This window comes from Gobius niger (assembly GCF_951799975.1).
Source record: "Gobius niger genome assembly, chromosome: 13".
Taxonomy (NCBI): domain Eukaryota; kingdom Metazoa; phylum Chordata; class Actinopteri; order Gobiiformes; family Gobiidae; genus Gobius; species Gobius niger.
Genome location: NC_136864.1, coordinates 25135279 through 25152083, shown reverse-complemented (window position 1 = coordinate 25152083; position 16805 = coordinate 25135279). Strand labels below are relative to the sequence as shown.

Genomic DNA, 16805 nt, shown 5'->3' with positions numbered 1-16805 from the left:
AGAGACACGCTGGTGACATGCTGGTGTTTGTGACTTGAGGTGACTTGTTGGCTAAAGCCAGACTTGACTTGACTTGACAAAAGCTATGACTTGACTTGACTTGACCCCATGACCGATTGACTTGGACTTGCTTGGGACTTGGACCTCCACAACTTGGACTTGACTCGTGACTTGCATTTAGTGACTTGCTCCCACCTCTGGTGCATACTAATGCTGTGCTTCTGAAACGTTCACGCCAAGTACCAGCTTTTTGACTTTCATACCAATGATGAAAAGAAAATCTAGCCTATAAAAAGGCACTCGAGGTCCATAGACTTACAGAGACTCAATCTGGAGAGAAGAGTTCGAGATTGAGGAAAATGATGTTGTTCCAAATTACCTACAGAATCACTTATACTCCAATAAAAGCACTGACTTGAAGTTGACCTAAAAGAAGTCAGAGGCATTACTGGTCTAGACTGTTAGCCGAGTTTAGAAGTCAATAAGAATGTCGCTATGAAAAGCATTCGCTAAATAATACTGTTTTAAGAAAAACAACAAATAAATCAAATACATAAGACACAGGTCTTTTGTATTATATCAACTCTTCTGTTACAAGAATAGTCATCTTTCCATTAACTGAACGGATGGTCCAAGCCAAGCCAATCCAACATGAGTTTCTCTCTGCAAACCCGCGGCGGGACCTGGAGCTGTTTGCCCGCGCCCGGTTCAATACCTGGAGCTACACGGGGCAACATTTTTGATTGGATGAGGGAGATTGAACACTGGTGTTTCCAGCTGGGCACTCGCTTCGAGAATATAAACAATAACGATTTCTTGTTTGGGGAGCGTCTTGTTATCACATTGCATGACGAGCTGTTAAATGCAGTAGAGTGGGGATAGAGATCAAATGAACATAAACCGTTTATGTAGTTTTATACAGCATCTACATCCAGGGTTGATGTACATTTGATTCCCACTACTCCTTAGAAGAAAATTAAATGGGGTTAATTCAAACAATACAACATCAAGAAAACCCTCTAGCGCCACACACAGTTAAGTTAGCCTCTTAACTCCCACCTGAACGGATCCCATTTTCTCCAGTTTGGCTTTACCCTAATCAAAAAGCTTCTTGGGAAAAAAGCACCAAAACAGCCACAAAAAATGAGAAGAAAACAAGGATGTAAACGCAACAAAAATGTGCCGAAAATTCAACAAAAATGTGACAAAAATTCAACAAAAATGTCACAAAAATTTAACAAAAAAATGACAAAAATTCAACAAAAATGTGACAAAAATTCAATAAAAAAAATGACAAAAATTCAACAAAAATGTGAAAAAAACTCAACAAAAATGACAAAAATTCAACAAAAAAATGACAAAAAATCAACAAAAAAATGACAAAAAATCAACAAAAAATGACAAAAATTCAACAAAAAAAATGTCACAAATTCAACAAAAATGTGCCGAAAATTCAACAAAAATGTGACAAAAATTCAACAAAAATGTCACAAAAATTTAACAAAAAAATGACAAAAATTCAACAAAAATGTGACAAAAATTCAATAAAAAAAATGACAAAAATTCAACAAAAATGTGAAAAAAACTCAACAAAAATGACAAAAATTCAACAAAAAAATGACAAAAAATCAACAAAAAAATGACAAAAAATCAACAAAAAATGACAAAAATTCAACAAAAAAAATGTCACAAATTCAACAAAAATGTGACAAAAATTCAACAAAAAAATGACAAAAAATCAACAAAAAATGACAAAAATTCAACAAAAAAAATGTCACAAATTCAACAAAAATGTGACAAAAATTCAACAAAAATGTGGCAAAAACTTAACAAAAATGTGACAAAAATGTGACAAAAAAAAAACATAAAAAAGGTGACATAACAAAGCAACAACGTGAGGAAAAAGATCAGTTTTGTGGGTCTTAGCTTTCAAATGAGGTGTTACACAGACCTATATAATGGCCAAAGAGGACAGAATGCATTTGGTTCAGGCGGATGGAAAGAGGTTAAGTTAGGTCAAAAGAGAGGGTCATAAACAGAAACTGGACCGTAGAATAAGAAGGAAGCATGTGGTGCTCCTATGTTGCCTGGGTGTCAGAAAACTGTGTCATCTCTCGAAACATATAATCCTTGTGTATTTTGAGCCCAAAACCGCACTGAAAGAGCGGCCGGTACATCCTCCGGAGTAACTGTGAGGAGAGTGCAGATTTGTACATTGTTGAGATGAAGCAGCCTCTACGTTTTTGTGTGCGGTTTTGCACATTTGCCTTTGAGGTAATTTCTGCGTTAGCCAATACACACTACGATTACATGCGCCGCCGTTGCTGCCATGTCGCATCATTGCTGTGCTGAACCGGCTTAGCTTTGTGACAGCATACAATACAATATAAAATCCTGCTTCTTGGATGTTAGTCGCCAAAGTCCCCCGAGAGCCTTCATTGAAACTAGATTAGCCTCGATCTTTCTTTTCTCAGCACGCTTGCTACTCCCCGCTCCCCCAGATAATCTATTTGAGTGCCGCTTTTGATTCACATGTGGCATCTTCGGGAACTCCCAAGCTGACAAGTCTTTGGACAAAGTTTTTGGTGAAGGAAGCCATTCTTGTGAAGAATCGATATCCTTCTCTTAACAGCCAGGGTGGATCTATATCATTTGCCCCATATCTGCTACACTGTAACTACCAAGAACTTTTATCTACGATGAAAAACGATTGAGAACTTGTACAAACATTCTTGGGCTAATGCAGCAAAACGAAAGGTGTCACTGGTCAGAGTTCCACGAGCTAGAAAGTGGATAAAGAGCAGGAGAAGAAGGGGTGGAAATGTTGGAAACGGTGGAAGAGGTGAAATTATCCGGATTCGGGAAGATTGGCGGAGAGTGCCGGGCTGACCCCCGCACTTCCGGAAGAGCTGTGGATCTGCTCGGAGACAGTGGGGACAGCGGCGGGAGAGGCAGCGTCAGGAGCGGCTGCAGAAACACAGAGAAGGGAAGACACAGGAAAGTCTTAGAGGAAAGTATTTAGAGCCAGGTAAGAGTAACAGAAAGATTGGGGAAACATCTGAAGAGAAATAAAGCCATCCAAACTCTAAGAAACTCTGAGATCACATTTGCTGATGTGAAAAGACCTGCCAAAGTGGAGTGCGCCTGGAGAATGATCCGGTGTGCGTGGTCGGGGGGGGGGGTCGGTATGAGTGAGCCACTACAGATCGCCATGACGTCAAATGCCACTTCAAGAGACATCATTATGGCAATTAACAGTAGACTGGTTTAATGAGGCCATATGAAGCTTTTCGCAGGTATTTGAAAATAATCTCATACGTCGTTTTCACAATCTCACACTTTGTTGGTTAGAAAATGGAACACTGATCGAAAACAACAAAACATATCCAGTATTTCCTTCCTGGATCATTCATACAATCATCAAATAAGAAGGTTGGGTTAGAAAGCGCAATTATTTTATTTGATCTTTTCCAAACATTGTTGCCTAACAACGTAAAGTTCATTCTTATCCATAAATGCCTCTCAAAGTAGGCGATGTTTTGTTGAATGTCCAGTTTCATGGGGTGGTTGTGCGGTGACAGCTTCTTACTAACCTGAGCAGAGCAGCTTCGTAGCGTCAGGTAAAGGTTTGTTTTGTTTGACAAAACAAGTTGTCCATTTGTGGTAAAAGTAAAGCCTCATGGGGAAAATGTCTGCTCCTCCTTTCCTGATAATTCCATGAGTGATTTCAAAGCTGTCATCAGCAGTGCTGTAGGATAACAAACCAGCAAGCACTATTTCTCTTCCTGTAAAATCGCGGTTACGTGATGGCAAACTGAGACAAATTAATGGCGCAATAAAAAAATTGACGCAGTTAAAATTGGTTTGCGATATTTTGGACAGAACTAAAATGTGTAAATATATCCTCCATTACTGCAAGTCAGGGTACTGCTCGTGCTTCCCATGGCTGAAAGTAACAGTGTTCTGTACGAAGCGAGCTTTAGTTCTTGAGAAGTTGATGATAAACGTATCCTTGATCACGCCTGCGCCACCCAAGAATAAAAACTATTAAAATACTGTTAGTTTTTCTCATTTCATTTCAAACACAGCTTTCTTGCTCTGTCTGTCTGTTCCCATCTAATGAAATGCATTAATTAGATGGTCATGCCATGCAATATTGACGAGCCCATGCTTCTGATTGTCTGTAAAGTCTGCTTCTGTCTTCAAAAGAACCTGAAAGCGAAGGAAGAGAGTTTTCACTGTCAGTCAAACTAAATATGGACAAAAACTACATCAAAAGTAGTAAATGAGACAAAATTTCAAAAGAAAAATGTAAAGACGGGACAAAAACAAATGAACTTGAACAGAGAAAATTAACCATTTTCATTTTAGATTTAGAATTTTGTTTGAGTGAATTGTTTGACCAAGTCTTGACCAAAACTCGAGTTCCTTTTCATCAGAGCCTTGCCTTGCTCGCCGCTGATGAGAACAAAGCAGTGCGATCCCTCTGCACTTTCACATCTCTGCTCACATCAGATAGCTTCTTACGTCCACAATCTCTAAATAGATCTGCCAGACACGCCGTTCAAGTCGCTCACAGCGCCTTTACGCCAACTGTGAGTTTGATCTCAAAGTCTGTATCGGAGATTTTTCCATTTTCCGTCTTTCCGCCGAACAGCTCCTATCGTCTGACATCTTTTTTTTCCCGACATGAACGCGGCAGCGCACAATGACTGAGTCTGGCTTTGAGGGAAATGGAGTTGAAAATACTTCTATCCCAGACGTCCGTATAATGTGGTGGCAGCAAGAAAATAATCTATCTATATCAAAAGAAGCTTTGTAGTGCCTCATGAGCTCTTGTTAATAACTTGTGCGAGGGAAATGTAATTAAATGTACGATAGTCCGTGCTTTACTAGCACTAGTGCCTATGGGATGAGAGTGTCCCGAGAGACTGACAGAACAGCTTATTAAATATAAGTACTGTCACTGAAATAAAGCCAAACTCATTTTTATCATTTCAGTTCCCAAGTTTATCTCACAACACAGTCTGTTCTGTTGCTGATAACTGATGATGTAGTATTTGCTCTTCCACGGTGAGTAAATGTGTGAGCGACAAAAGATTTAGGTCGAAATACAAAAAATATTTTTTGTTAGTTTGTTTCCATCACAATTTTTGGTTTTGTCTGTCCAGACACATCGACACACAAAAACATACGCTTGTTTATTCAGCACTCACAGTATCCAAGTACTGTAGTATTTGCCCACCAAGTACTTTAAAAAAAAGAAAAACGTACTACTTGAGTCATTTCATTTCAAAGTAATGTTATTCTTGAGTCAATGTTTTTTTTCTGGTAAGGCGACACACTGCAAAAGTAAGTCAAGCTTATTTAGTCTCAATTTAACCTTTGTAAAAAAAGTTTAAAAAAAGTATTTGGCCAAAATCCAATAGAATGTGAAACTGACCAAATACTTTTTTTTCCCCCACTGTATGTTCATATCTGAGCTTAGACGAGTTGATGCGTACCTATCTGGCCTTTACACGTGCGCTCAGTCATGCAAAAAGTCCAAAGGTGTTGTTAGCATTTAGCCTCTCCTCCTCTCCTCATGGACCCAAACGGGGTGAAGTTAGAGGCGACCAAGCTCTTCCACGTTTTCCCTATTTAAAGCAGTACGAGGTAACCTTGATAAATCCTTTCCGGAGTCCCTCTGGAGGTAAAACAAGTGTTAATGGGATCTCTGGCCAGAAAACCACAGTCACAGGAGTCACCAATGCACACTAATGGAATCACAAAAAAGAAGCTAACAGGCTAACGGGCGAAGCTAACAGCGGGCTGGCGCCACTTAAACAGTATTTACAGTCAAGTTTGAGTAAAAAAACAATCTCCATTGTGTAATTGGATGTACAATATCCCTCTCTCCCTTTATCTTTTCTGTCAGCGCAGTATTTACTCTCATGGACAATTAATAAGTAAAAAAAAACGCAACATGCTGCGACACCTGCAGTGGCGCTTATGGCCTCTGGGTTACTTAGTACTTAGTACTGCTTTAAACTGCTTTAAACACGGTTACGTGAGTAGTTACACAATCCATGTATAGTCACACAAAATTAAACATGTTGATTTTCTAAGTGGATAAAAAGGGGTACTATATTGTAAGTATAGTACTTACAACTTACAATATTGTAAGTTGGAATAATACCGAGCGCAGTGAAGTCGAAATGCTTCCAGGGTATTATTACGCTTTACAATATAGTGCAACTTTTTATCCGCTATCTAAATAGGGAAAACGTGGAAGAGCTTGGTCGTAACTAACTTCACCCCGGTCTGGGACCATGAGGAGAGGACAACATGTTTGGTGTTTCTGCGTGACTGAGCGCACACGTAAAGACCAGACAGGCACGCATCAACTCGTCTAAGCTCAGGTATAAACATAGTATGTCGGTATGGAGAAACCGTGGCCTGTTCCTTCAAGGCTGGTGTTATTTGGATGTAGTTGGGCTTTTTCACTTGATTATTTCACTTGTTCTAAGAAGTTTTTGACTCATTTTTGCCAATGGGGTAAGAAAACTCCATCAAACAAGCAAAGTAATCTTGGTCTGATTAGGGTCTAAATGAGTTAAAACCCCTCAAAACAAGCATTCCTCAATGCATGTCATTTAAACCCATGATATTTTACTTGTTATAGAGCAGAGATTGAATCGTCGCGTTCTCAGTGCAAATGAAAGTAGAGGAAGAAAATGTAATTCCAAAGGCCTGAGTCCGAAATATTCTAAAGCAAAAATAACTCGGACATTTAAATCATGTACCAAAGTGAAGTGATAAATGGAGTGCAAAATAAAGGTTGGCGCCAAGTGCTCCGAAGGGCGGCTCATTCAGGTCGATGTGATTGAATGCCAGGGAACAGTTTTGAGAATGCATATGGTAAAAAAAAATAAAATAAATCAGCCTTGAATTTAAGGCGAGACGCTGCAGGTGAATAGGGAAAAAATGTATATTTACAGATATCAATTTGAAACTTTTGCCGTAGATCACTGGCATAAATGTGAGAAAAAAATACATTGCAAGTTGTCTGTCATGTTACCTTTTCATATAAGAACAAGGTGTTTTATGCCTAAAAATGCCCCAAATTTCCCATCTTTTCGGCGACGAAATCTGAATAATGGATAGAGCTACATTCAAATTTATGGTTTCATTTCATTGATGAATGAGTTACCAAGATTTTTTCATTTGTAAAAATGTAATTTTTGCCTCATTTTTTGACATTCAAAACTCAATAAATGGGGCTTAGGGATTAGATAATAAAAAATACCTCTGAAAAAATCTTCCAAATATTGTTCAGTCCAAGGCTGGAAAATTTGAAGTCTTTAGATCCTACTGACGTGGACATAGTGTCGCCACAATGACAGAAAAATGTGTTTTGAGAAAAAGGCCCTTGAAATTGAAATTCATATAAGTCTATGGGGGAACATTGAATCAGCGCAATATTTAAACATGTTGTTGTGAAGATTAGGCATATTTTCTGTTTCCGGGTGAAAGCTTGTATGTTCAGAGACCAATTTGGCCCAAAACCTGAAAACTGAAAAAATTTAGTTTTGCCTGTAGTGTCTCCCCTTAATGAGAATGTTCAGAAAGAGGATTTACAGAAATGTGTGCAAAAGCAATATTATGTACAATTATTTTTGGTGCAGTCCCGAGAGTGTGTGTAAGAAGCACATGCAACACTTTCACCCAGCTCTCGAATGATCTTCATGCCAGAAAATCCAGCCGATACCGACACAGAGCCGAAGCTGTTTTTCGTTTCGTGAAACTATTTCCATAAACGCGCAGCCGTTTCAGTTAACGCGCCGCTCCAGACGCAGCCTCTCCTGCACCCAGATCAAACTGGATTGACGATATTTGCATGTGAAGTGGACAGACCAATCCAATCTGCCTTCAGAGATGCAAAAAAACAGTTTGACAAGAGGAAGGAGAATTGTACAGGAAATGAACGCAACAAAGAATTAATCTTCCAACTCTACATCAGCCGCAAGAAGAAAATGGGAGATAAAGTGATCGGCAGATTGCTTGGTTTGGTATTGTGTGTCCTTGAGCACTTGGAGCGCAGTGTTCGAAGGATCGCGCACTGACAGAAGATTATATTGCATTTTTGTGAATGTGTGACAGCATGAATGCTTCAGCAGGGTTGTTCTTAGTACCCTTAGGCTATATCCACACGAAGACAAAACGCTTATGTTTTCAGAAACTTTCTTTGTAAGCACGAAGCCATCTCAGTAAATGTGTGCGTCCACATGGGTCGACTCAGGCCTGTGAAAACGGTGCAATTCATCTTCCAGGCCTGTGTGAGGCGCTGTGACGCTAACACAGATGATAGAACAAGATGTAGAGGCGCATGTGCAGTAAACTTTTTTTGAATGTAAACAGTGAAAATGAAACTGATTCAAGGATTTACGATCTACAGAAGAGACGAGGAGGCGAGTTTATTCTTCAGACGTAGCGGGACTAAAGCAGAAAAACCTGTCATGGACCGGACTTTTACTGTCAGTCCAAAAACACAGACTTGTGTTTTTCTACTTGTCACCTGTGGCTTGTGGACTGCAGTGGAGCAAAGAGGAGCGGAGTAAAACCATCATAGATCCATGAGCAAAACTCATTAAAAGTTGCGGAGGCGACGTAACAACGGCACCGCGTAAACGGCGTTTTGAGATCTTTCCTAGTTCCTAGTTTGGAAAATGTTCGTTTACATATGGACGATACACTGGATTGATAAAATATCTTTCCGTTTGGTCCTCAGCTTGACTTCGTGTGGACAGGGCCTTAGTTTCTCACCGCTCGTTCTCTAGCCACTTGTACTTCCTGTTTTTAGGTTCTGTTTGAGCGCAGATACACCGCGGCTGCCATGTTACCTCCTTGATTCCCGCTGCTAACCTGTAGCCTACACAGTTCTACCTGTCAAGGAGAAGAAGGTGTTTTTGGGAGTGTTCCCGTCATGTTAACAATGGACTGGTTTTTAAGTGCGAGGGAAGCTAATGGGTGAGTGTGAAACCGATTCTTTTTCCCAGATTTAGAAGCTAAAAATTTACGGACACAGGGAGGGTCAAAGGTACTTACAGCCCGGGACCTCGGTCAGCTCCTCCAGCGGTGGCACAGTCTCCAGGGTGTTGGCGTATTTCTTGGCCGCATTTCTCATCGCGTGCCGTGCTTCGATTTCCTTTTTCGTTCTCGGGATTCGACACTTGAATATGCAGCACAGCGTGATGACTGTGGGGGAGAAAAAAAAAGGTTCAAAAAGGTTTAAATTCAATTATTATAGGCTTTAATCTCTATGAGGCAGAGGTGGGAGTAAGTCACTAAATGCAATTCTCGAGTCAAGTCCAAGTCGTGAAGGTCCAAGTCCCAAGTAAGTCCAAGTCAATCGGTCATGGGCTCAAGTCAAGTCAAGTCATAGCTTTTGTCAAGTCAAGTCAAGTCAAGTCTTGCTTTAGCCGGCAAGTCACCTCAAGTCACAAACGCCAGTGTGTCTACTTTTCAAAATGTGTTTAATCTTTAAAATAACAAGTGCTTTCTCAAGATAGCGATTTTGAACATTTAGGCTAAAATCAAACTTTTTAAAATCTCATGGATTTGGATTTAAAGTTTAATTAATATTTAATCACCAAAAAATTCAAACTCTATATATTCTAAATGTTTTTATGATCACCAACAATCCTCTTCGTACACAGAAGTTAAAGAATTTGTTATTGCCTTCACAAAAAAAGAACATTTTTTATATTTCGTCCCACGTTTTCACCAGTTGGACCACGCACAAACATCTTACAAGCTGTGCGTTGTATTGTCAGGGTCAAATCCCAGGAGACCACTTGACGACCTCGGAAAAGTGTTTTGAGAAGTGTTCCATCTTGTCAAGTGGCGGCGATCGGCGTGTCGGCCTCTCCCGGTCCATTTACGTGAAAAGCGAGCTTCAGGCGGCGCCTCCGAGTGAAACAGGCCAGAGGTGACCACAGCACTTCCAAACACTTGAAAGATCACGGTGAAGGAGTGACCTGCTTACAAGGTTTCTGGAACAATTGAAAAAGGAAGATGCGCACCACGTTTTTTTCTGAAAGCAGAGGCGGGGAGAGAAGCCCATATGTACGTTCAAGTACAAGCACGGATACTTCAAAAACAATCTCACCCAGGTAGAAGTCAAAATGGTGAGTCAAGTGAGAGTAATAAATTGCTTGGGGAAAATGCCACTTCACCTGTGAGTAGCTGTGTAAGAGTCTAATTTACGTTTCAGTCGTGACACATCTCAGGAAAAACAAACATGTAATAATGTGAAAATTCAAATATTTCCAAAGAAAATACCATACAAGTATTGGCCACTCCAGGCTTGACACTCCAGGCTTTGGAGTGGCCAATACAACTTGCAACTTACTTTTTCACACAGGGCCAGAGAGGTTTGGATTTTTCTTCCCCTTAATGAATGTGATAATCATTTTTGAAACTGCATTTTGTATTTATTGGGAATGTCTTTGTGTGATATGAAAATGTACTTGATGTTCGGAGACTTTAAAGTGTGGTAAATAATAGAAAGAAATGTAAGAAATCAGGAAGGGGGCATGAGCGGTACTTTGTTATGGCACTGTATCAAGATTCAAAGATTTCATTGTCAATTCATTGATGTGAATCGAAACGTTCATTCGCTCAAGTCCTTGGTGTGGAGCGGGGTTGGGGAGTGAGGGGTGGAAGCACAGGGAAGGGAGGCAGTTCAGCTTCCTGAGAGCCTGGTGGATAAAACTGTTCTTCATCTGAATAATACTCTGTCTGTGAGTGAGTGACTAAAGAACATGGGCAAGTATCTTACTTTTAGTGCCACAAGCTACAGAAATAATACAAATACACAAAATTGATTCGCCTCCTTTCCCCTTTTTACTTCTGCTTTAGACCATTTCATGTTTTGTATCAGGTCAGACAAAGGTAGTTTCAGGTCTAATGTCAAAAAGTAATTAACTAGATCAGTATAAACATCTCAATTTGAGCATAAAAATCCAAATTTTAGTTGTTTTGACTAGTTGAGAAGTTCTTGGGCATTTGTCCTAGATTATTTCAGTTGTTCCGAGATGTTTCTGACTCATTTCAATACATTTCGTCCTTATTTCAGGTTATTTTCTTTACCAATGGGGTAAGAAAATTGGTCTTATCTCATTGGCAATTTTACTTTCTTATTTTCAAGCGAGATTTACCCTAGAACTGGTCTGAAATGTCCTCAAACAAGCAAAGCAAACTTGGTCCGATCAGGAAAAGTGTCTAAATGAGTGAAAACCGCTCAAAACAAGATACATTTCCTCAATTCAAGTCATTTAAGCCAATGCTTGATATTCACTTTTTGCAGTGTGCCATTGTAAGCGAAGCACTTGAAGTTTAAAGTGGTCATTTCTCCACAAGCAACGCTCCAAAGCAGGGGTTCCCAAACGGGGCGCGACAGTGGGAACAAATAGTAGACCGGGTCCAACAGCGGGGGACGGCTGTTCGAACTGTGTACGATGTTGTTGTGTCTGACATTGGTGTATGAATGCGAGTGTGAATGGGTCAGTGGGTCCTTGATGTAAAGTAAGTGCCTGATGTAGGTAGAAAGGTGCTATATAACTGTGACCATTTACCATTTATTCTTTTTAAGGCCACGACTGACGCAGACAAGGACACAAGTGTCTATGTCTGACCTTTTTGTTATATAAAAGTTGCGCGCATGGTTATAAAAGAACAAGAAGTGGAACACGCCTGCCTTATGGGACTTAAAATATATCAAGCAAAATCCAATGCAATTTCTGCAGCTGATGAGAAGACTCGGTAAACAGGATTACACTGAAAACTTGCGTGAATGAAGCGAAATACGCCTCAGGTATGTCACTGTTGAGGGAACAATGGGTGAGGGTGGGTGAGAGTATTACAAAGATTGTCCCTTTTCAGACTCTAGTCAAAGCTGTTATCGAAGTTTCTTGTGACACCACTGTCAGAAACAAACATTTTCCTGAACGCCGTGGCATCGGTCTATACCTCGCCTCACATCCACAACAACACGTCTTCAAATGAAAAGATTCACATTCAATATGAAAGCACACTTCATAAGCTCTACTTGGGAAACGCAGTCCCAGGGCGAGGCTGCCAGTTATTTCTCCCGGTAGCCGTCTTGATTACTATGAATTATTTTCATTACTCACCAACTGCTAGACCAAACAGAGAGAAGATTCCGATGACTTGCCATAGGCGCAGCCCCCAGAACACCACAGTCTCTGAATTCACCGGGTCGGGCTTCTTTGGCGGATCTGTCGGAAGAAGCTGCAAGGATACAAAGAAGAACGATAGATTTTTGTTTGTTTGTTTGTGTCTTAAGTACTATAGTGTTCGGAATTGAAGATGTTTTTTTACTCTTGGGCCTTTTGCTTCTCCAGTACAGAGGAGTTAGACTTCCCCAACACCTTGTTTACTGTATGCACTCTTGTTGCCCTGAACTGGTCAGACTTGAGGTTCATCTCAGTCTCGCTGATATGATAACGGTCTTGTTTTGGACCGGAGAAGGCTACCGTTAGATGGCAGGTAAATGAATAGAAATGGTGTTATTGAACTATGACATGTGGTGACACAAGGAGAAGGTTCAAAGGCATAATATGGACAATACTCAAGAAAGACTGGAAGTAGTGATGGCCGTCTTGACCGTCTTGGGGGTGCCCTAGTCTAATGACTTAAGAGAGGGCTAATAAAGTTTCAATGGAAAGTTCATCGGAGCTAGAGACTTCCAGAGCCAACCACCATTCCCTTACGGTTTCAGGAAGAAACTTTACACTCTATGTTGTTCTAATCTGATCGACTTTTCACAACTTTTCACAACATCGGGGAATGCTGAACCCGCCTGGGCTACGAAATATTAAACCTCAAGGATTGGTTTACGTTTACATTACTTGTCGATATACAGCTGCAACAAAGCCACAAAATGAAGAAACGTGGACGTATCGATGACAATAGATGTCATCGTGGAGAGATTGTTTCAAACTGTGATTCGGAGCGTTGGCACAATTGCTTCAGCTGCGTTGGTGTTTCGGAAAAAAAGCCCCACATCGCCTGTCCCTGACTAGAAGCTGAATAAACGCAAATGTAACTAAAGCAAAAAGTAGCAGATCTTGTACAGAGCAAGGGAAGCAATGCCCTGTTTATGATTATTGTAACATAACAAGCCTTGAACATGACCAGATCGAGATCACTCCTAGGGTTCTCTCTCTACAATCTCTCCGGTCTCTTTGGCAAAACGGCTGACCTCACTTTCATCAAAGGTGGTTGGCGGATTTAAGATGCTGTAGATAATTCCCAAATATTTGAAGGTATGGGGGAAATTGCACGTTGCGTATGTCTCAGTTTTATGTTATACCATTGTTTAGTTCTTGAATACAGCTTCAAATTGTCCTGTGTCCGACTTCTTGACTTTCTTTGGGCTAAAATGTCTAGTAATTCTGCTATAATCCGTAATCTTTAACGTCCACTTTCTGTCCTATCTAAACACAAATCAGAAAATATCTAGTATCGGCTCTGTGGCAAAAATGAAGTTTACCCTGCCACACGATCAATACTTTCTCACTTTTCATAAGTGCATTCATCCATCACTCCGGAGGGGTGCACTCTGAGTACAAAAACCAAAAGCGCCTCTGTGTGTATTTTGGGATCAATGTCCTTGCTCTGTGTTTGCTAAGTATGGCTTTGGGATAGGATCTGTCTGCCATGTTTGTTTGTTTGTTTGTTTGTTTTTACAGCGTGTTTGTCTTGTTGCCAATGTCGTCGTGCCGACTGTAAATCTGACAAACCGATGGACAAAGAAGACGGGCCAAGCCTTCAATCTCAATGTGGACTTACAAGAATGCTTTTACAGTGATTGATTTTTAGATATTGTGCAGCACCTTTGCCTTGTTCTTTGTAAAATGACAAATTAAGGGGAGACACTACAGGCAAAACTAAATTCTTTCAGTTTTCAGGTTTTGGGCCAAATTGGTCTCTGAACATATAAGCTTTCACCTGGAAACAGAAAATATACCTAATCTTCACAACAACATGTTTAAATATTGCGCTGATTCAATGTTCCCCCATAGACTTATATGGGACAATGCAATTTCAAGGGCCTTTTTCTCAAAACACATTTTTCTGTCATTGTGGCGACACTATGTCCACGTCAGTAGGACATAAAGACTTCAAATTTTCCAGCCTTGGACTGAACAATATTTGAAAGATTTTTTCAGAGGGATTTTTTATTATCTAATCCCTAAGCCCCATTTATTGAGTTTTGAATGTCAAAAAATAAGGCGAAAATAACTTTTTTACACATTTTTCCACTAAAAAACAGATTATCTTAACTTAACTAAACAAGATATCTAAAATCCCCTCTGAAAAAGTCTTGGTAGCTCATTTATCAATAAAATGAAACCATAAATTTGAATGTAGCTCTCTCCATTATTCAGATTTCGTCACCGAAAAGATGGGAAATTTAAGGGCATTTTTAGGCACAAAACACCTTGTTCTTATATGAAAAGATAAAATGACAGAAAACTTGCAATGTATTTTTTTCCCCTCACATTTATGCCAGTGATCGACAGCACAAGTTTCAAATTGATATCTGTAAATGTATTTTTTTCCCCTATTCACCTGCAGTGTCTCGCCTTATTAAGTGGATGTGTTCGAAGCGACGCAGACACAGCAACAGCACGCGAGCGCGGCCAGGATTTTTAGCTAATTTAGCATTTTAGTAAGTTTGTGAACTGGAAAGCCATCTAGCCTACCGATCCTCATGAAATGCTCATATTCCTTTGTTTAATATAGTCCCTTATCTGCAGGGAACTGTCAGGTCATTTCTGTCTCCACACATCAGCAGCGAGCCTGTTCGTGAGGCGTTCAATGATGTGTAAAAAATGCGCTACTGTAACTGTTGTGCCATGGAACCGTCCGGCCCTAAAGGCCCACCGTCCGTTTTAGTTTAGCAAATAAATAAAAGTGTCAATATGCTTACTCTGCTGGAAGTCATTTTGAAGCTGTTTGGAAAACGTGCAGCACACAAGGTAATTTTTTTTTTTTAAATCCATTTGAAACATTTTTTTTTAAATCCATTTGAAACATGTCCTGGCAGCTGCAGAATCGGCAGCACTTACAAAATTGCACGTGCTTTTTGCTCTCACTTTACTGTCTTAAAGGGGCTAGATGCAAGTTGGCCATTTTATGCTCACTACTGCCACCTCTGGTCATATGTGTAACTGCACCTTGTATATTCAGCTCGTACATGACGGCACTTCGGACCCGAAGAAACAACTTTTTGAGTGACAGTGCAGGATTTTAGAGGCAGTTGTGGTGAACAGTTCTGAGCTCATTCTACACATTAGCTGGAACATGTAGGGGGAGGAAAATACATCATTTTGTTTAGTCCCTTTAAATATTTGTCATAATGTGTATTTAAAGCCACACTGCGTAGAATTTTACCCAATAAATAAAATTGAAACACAAGCATTTATTTTCTGTCACATATTTTCATCATTGATAAATACCTCATCAAATAAAGTAATTTTGCTGTGAGCGGCTTAGCTCTCCTCAGACATGACGGTAACTTTACCAGGAGAGGGTGCGTCTCCAGCTCGTCTCCATGGAGATGTGACTAAAGTCAGTAGAGTTTGAGATTTAAACAGGTTAGTCCCTCATATAAATCCATTCTTTGATCACCCACTGCAAAAACAGCATTTTCTGTGTTGAGCTGGTCATTAAGTTCAAGGTTTGTTCTGATGGCAAAAGTATAGTCCAAAATCTTACGCAGTGTGCCTTTCATAATGCTGATAGGTACTGAAAACAGTTGAGCTTGTCGAGCAGAAATGTTTTTATTATGCATAGCCTCGGACGAGAGGCGCAGCTACAGTGTCTAGCTAGGCTAACCGTTAGGCTTGTCGCGAATATGAGATTATTCAAATGAGTCGGGGTAAGTCAGGTAAGTCGGGTAAGTTGAACCACCCACTATATTTGAAAATAAAAAAAATACATATTTTTGTGTAAGATTATCGATTTGATCTTTACATTATTTGAACTTGCCAGAGAAAATAATTTGACAAATGAAGCCCAGGCGTAAATTCAGCCTGGCTAATTTCAGCATCTCCTACCTCCAGGCAATGATCGCGTCTGCGAGGGTCACACCTCCACCTCAGCCTATCAGCACAGAGCCACACTTTTGTCACAGCCAATCATTGCCCGTGGTCCTGCGTTTAAGCTCCAATGTTCATGGCTCGTCAGCTTCCCAGTTGTGCTGTGCCCCACCTCCACCCCTTCAAAACACCTCTTCTATCCATGGCTTCACTCTGTTCCACCAGTGTCCAGGCTGTTTACTGCCGGGGTCTGATCGCCAAATATGTCAATCAATCTTTCTAATCGCTGCTTTTGCTCAAAGTGAATAGTTATTTAAAAAACCTTGCCTTCAGTCACGTAAACACAGTGCAGACGGCGTTAGCATTTAGCCTCTCCCCCTCTCCACTATAGCTCCAAAACAGGTCAAGATAGAAGCTACCAAGCTTTAGATTTATATTTAAATATGGTTACGTGAAGTGTCACACTACAAAGTATAGTTACACAAAATTAAACAATGTGGATTTTCTAAGCGGATAAAAGGGTAATAATTGTAAGGCGTAATAATACCAGGAGTAGTTCAAAATCCGTGCAGTAATCTTCACTCTACCCTTTTATCCGCTTAGAAAATCCACATTGTTTAATTTTGTGTATTATACTTTGTAGTGTAACACTTCACGTAACCATATTTAAATAGGGAAAACGTGGAAGAGCTT

The 16805-nt window shown here is 40.2% G+C and overlaps 1 protein-coding gene across 1 annotated transcript in view; it reads right to left on the bottom strand.

The window, feature by feature from the left end:
* tmie (transmembrane inner ear) overlaps positions 1 to 16805 on the bottom strand; it is a gene marked incomplete at its 3' end in the record, with an annotated part of 40657 nt that overhangs the window by 19052 nt on the left and 4800 nt on the right. Inside the window, exons 2-3 of the mRNA XM_079569213.1 lie at positions 12177 to 12294; positions 9088 to 9237 (exon numbers count right to left, since the gene is read on the bottom strand). Coding sequence (XP_079425339.1) covers positions 9088 to 9237; positions 12177 to 12294 — 268 coding nt within the window. The remainder of the gene's footprint in view (positions 1 to 9087; positions 9238 to 12176; positions 12295 to 16805) is intronic.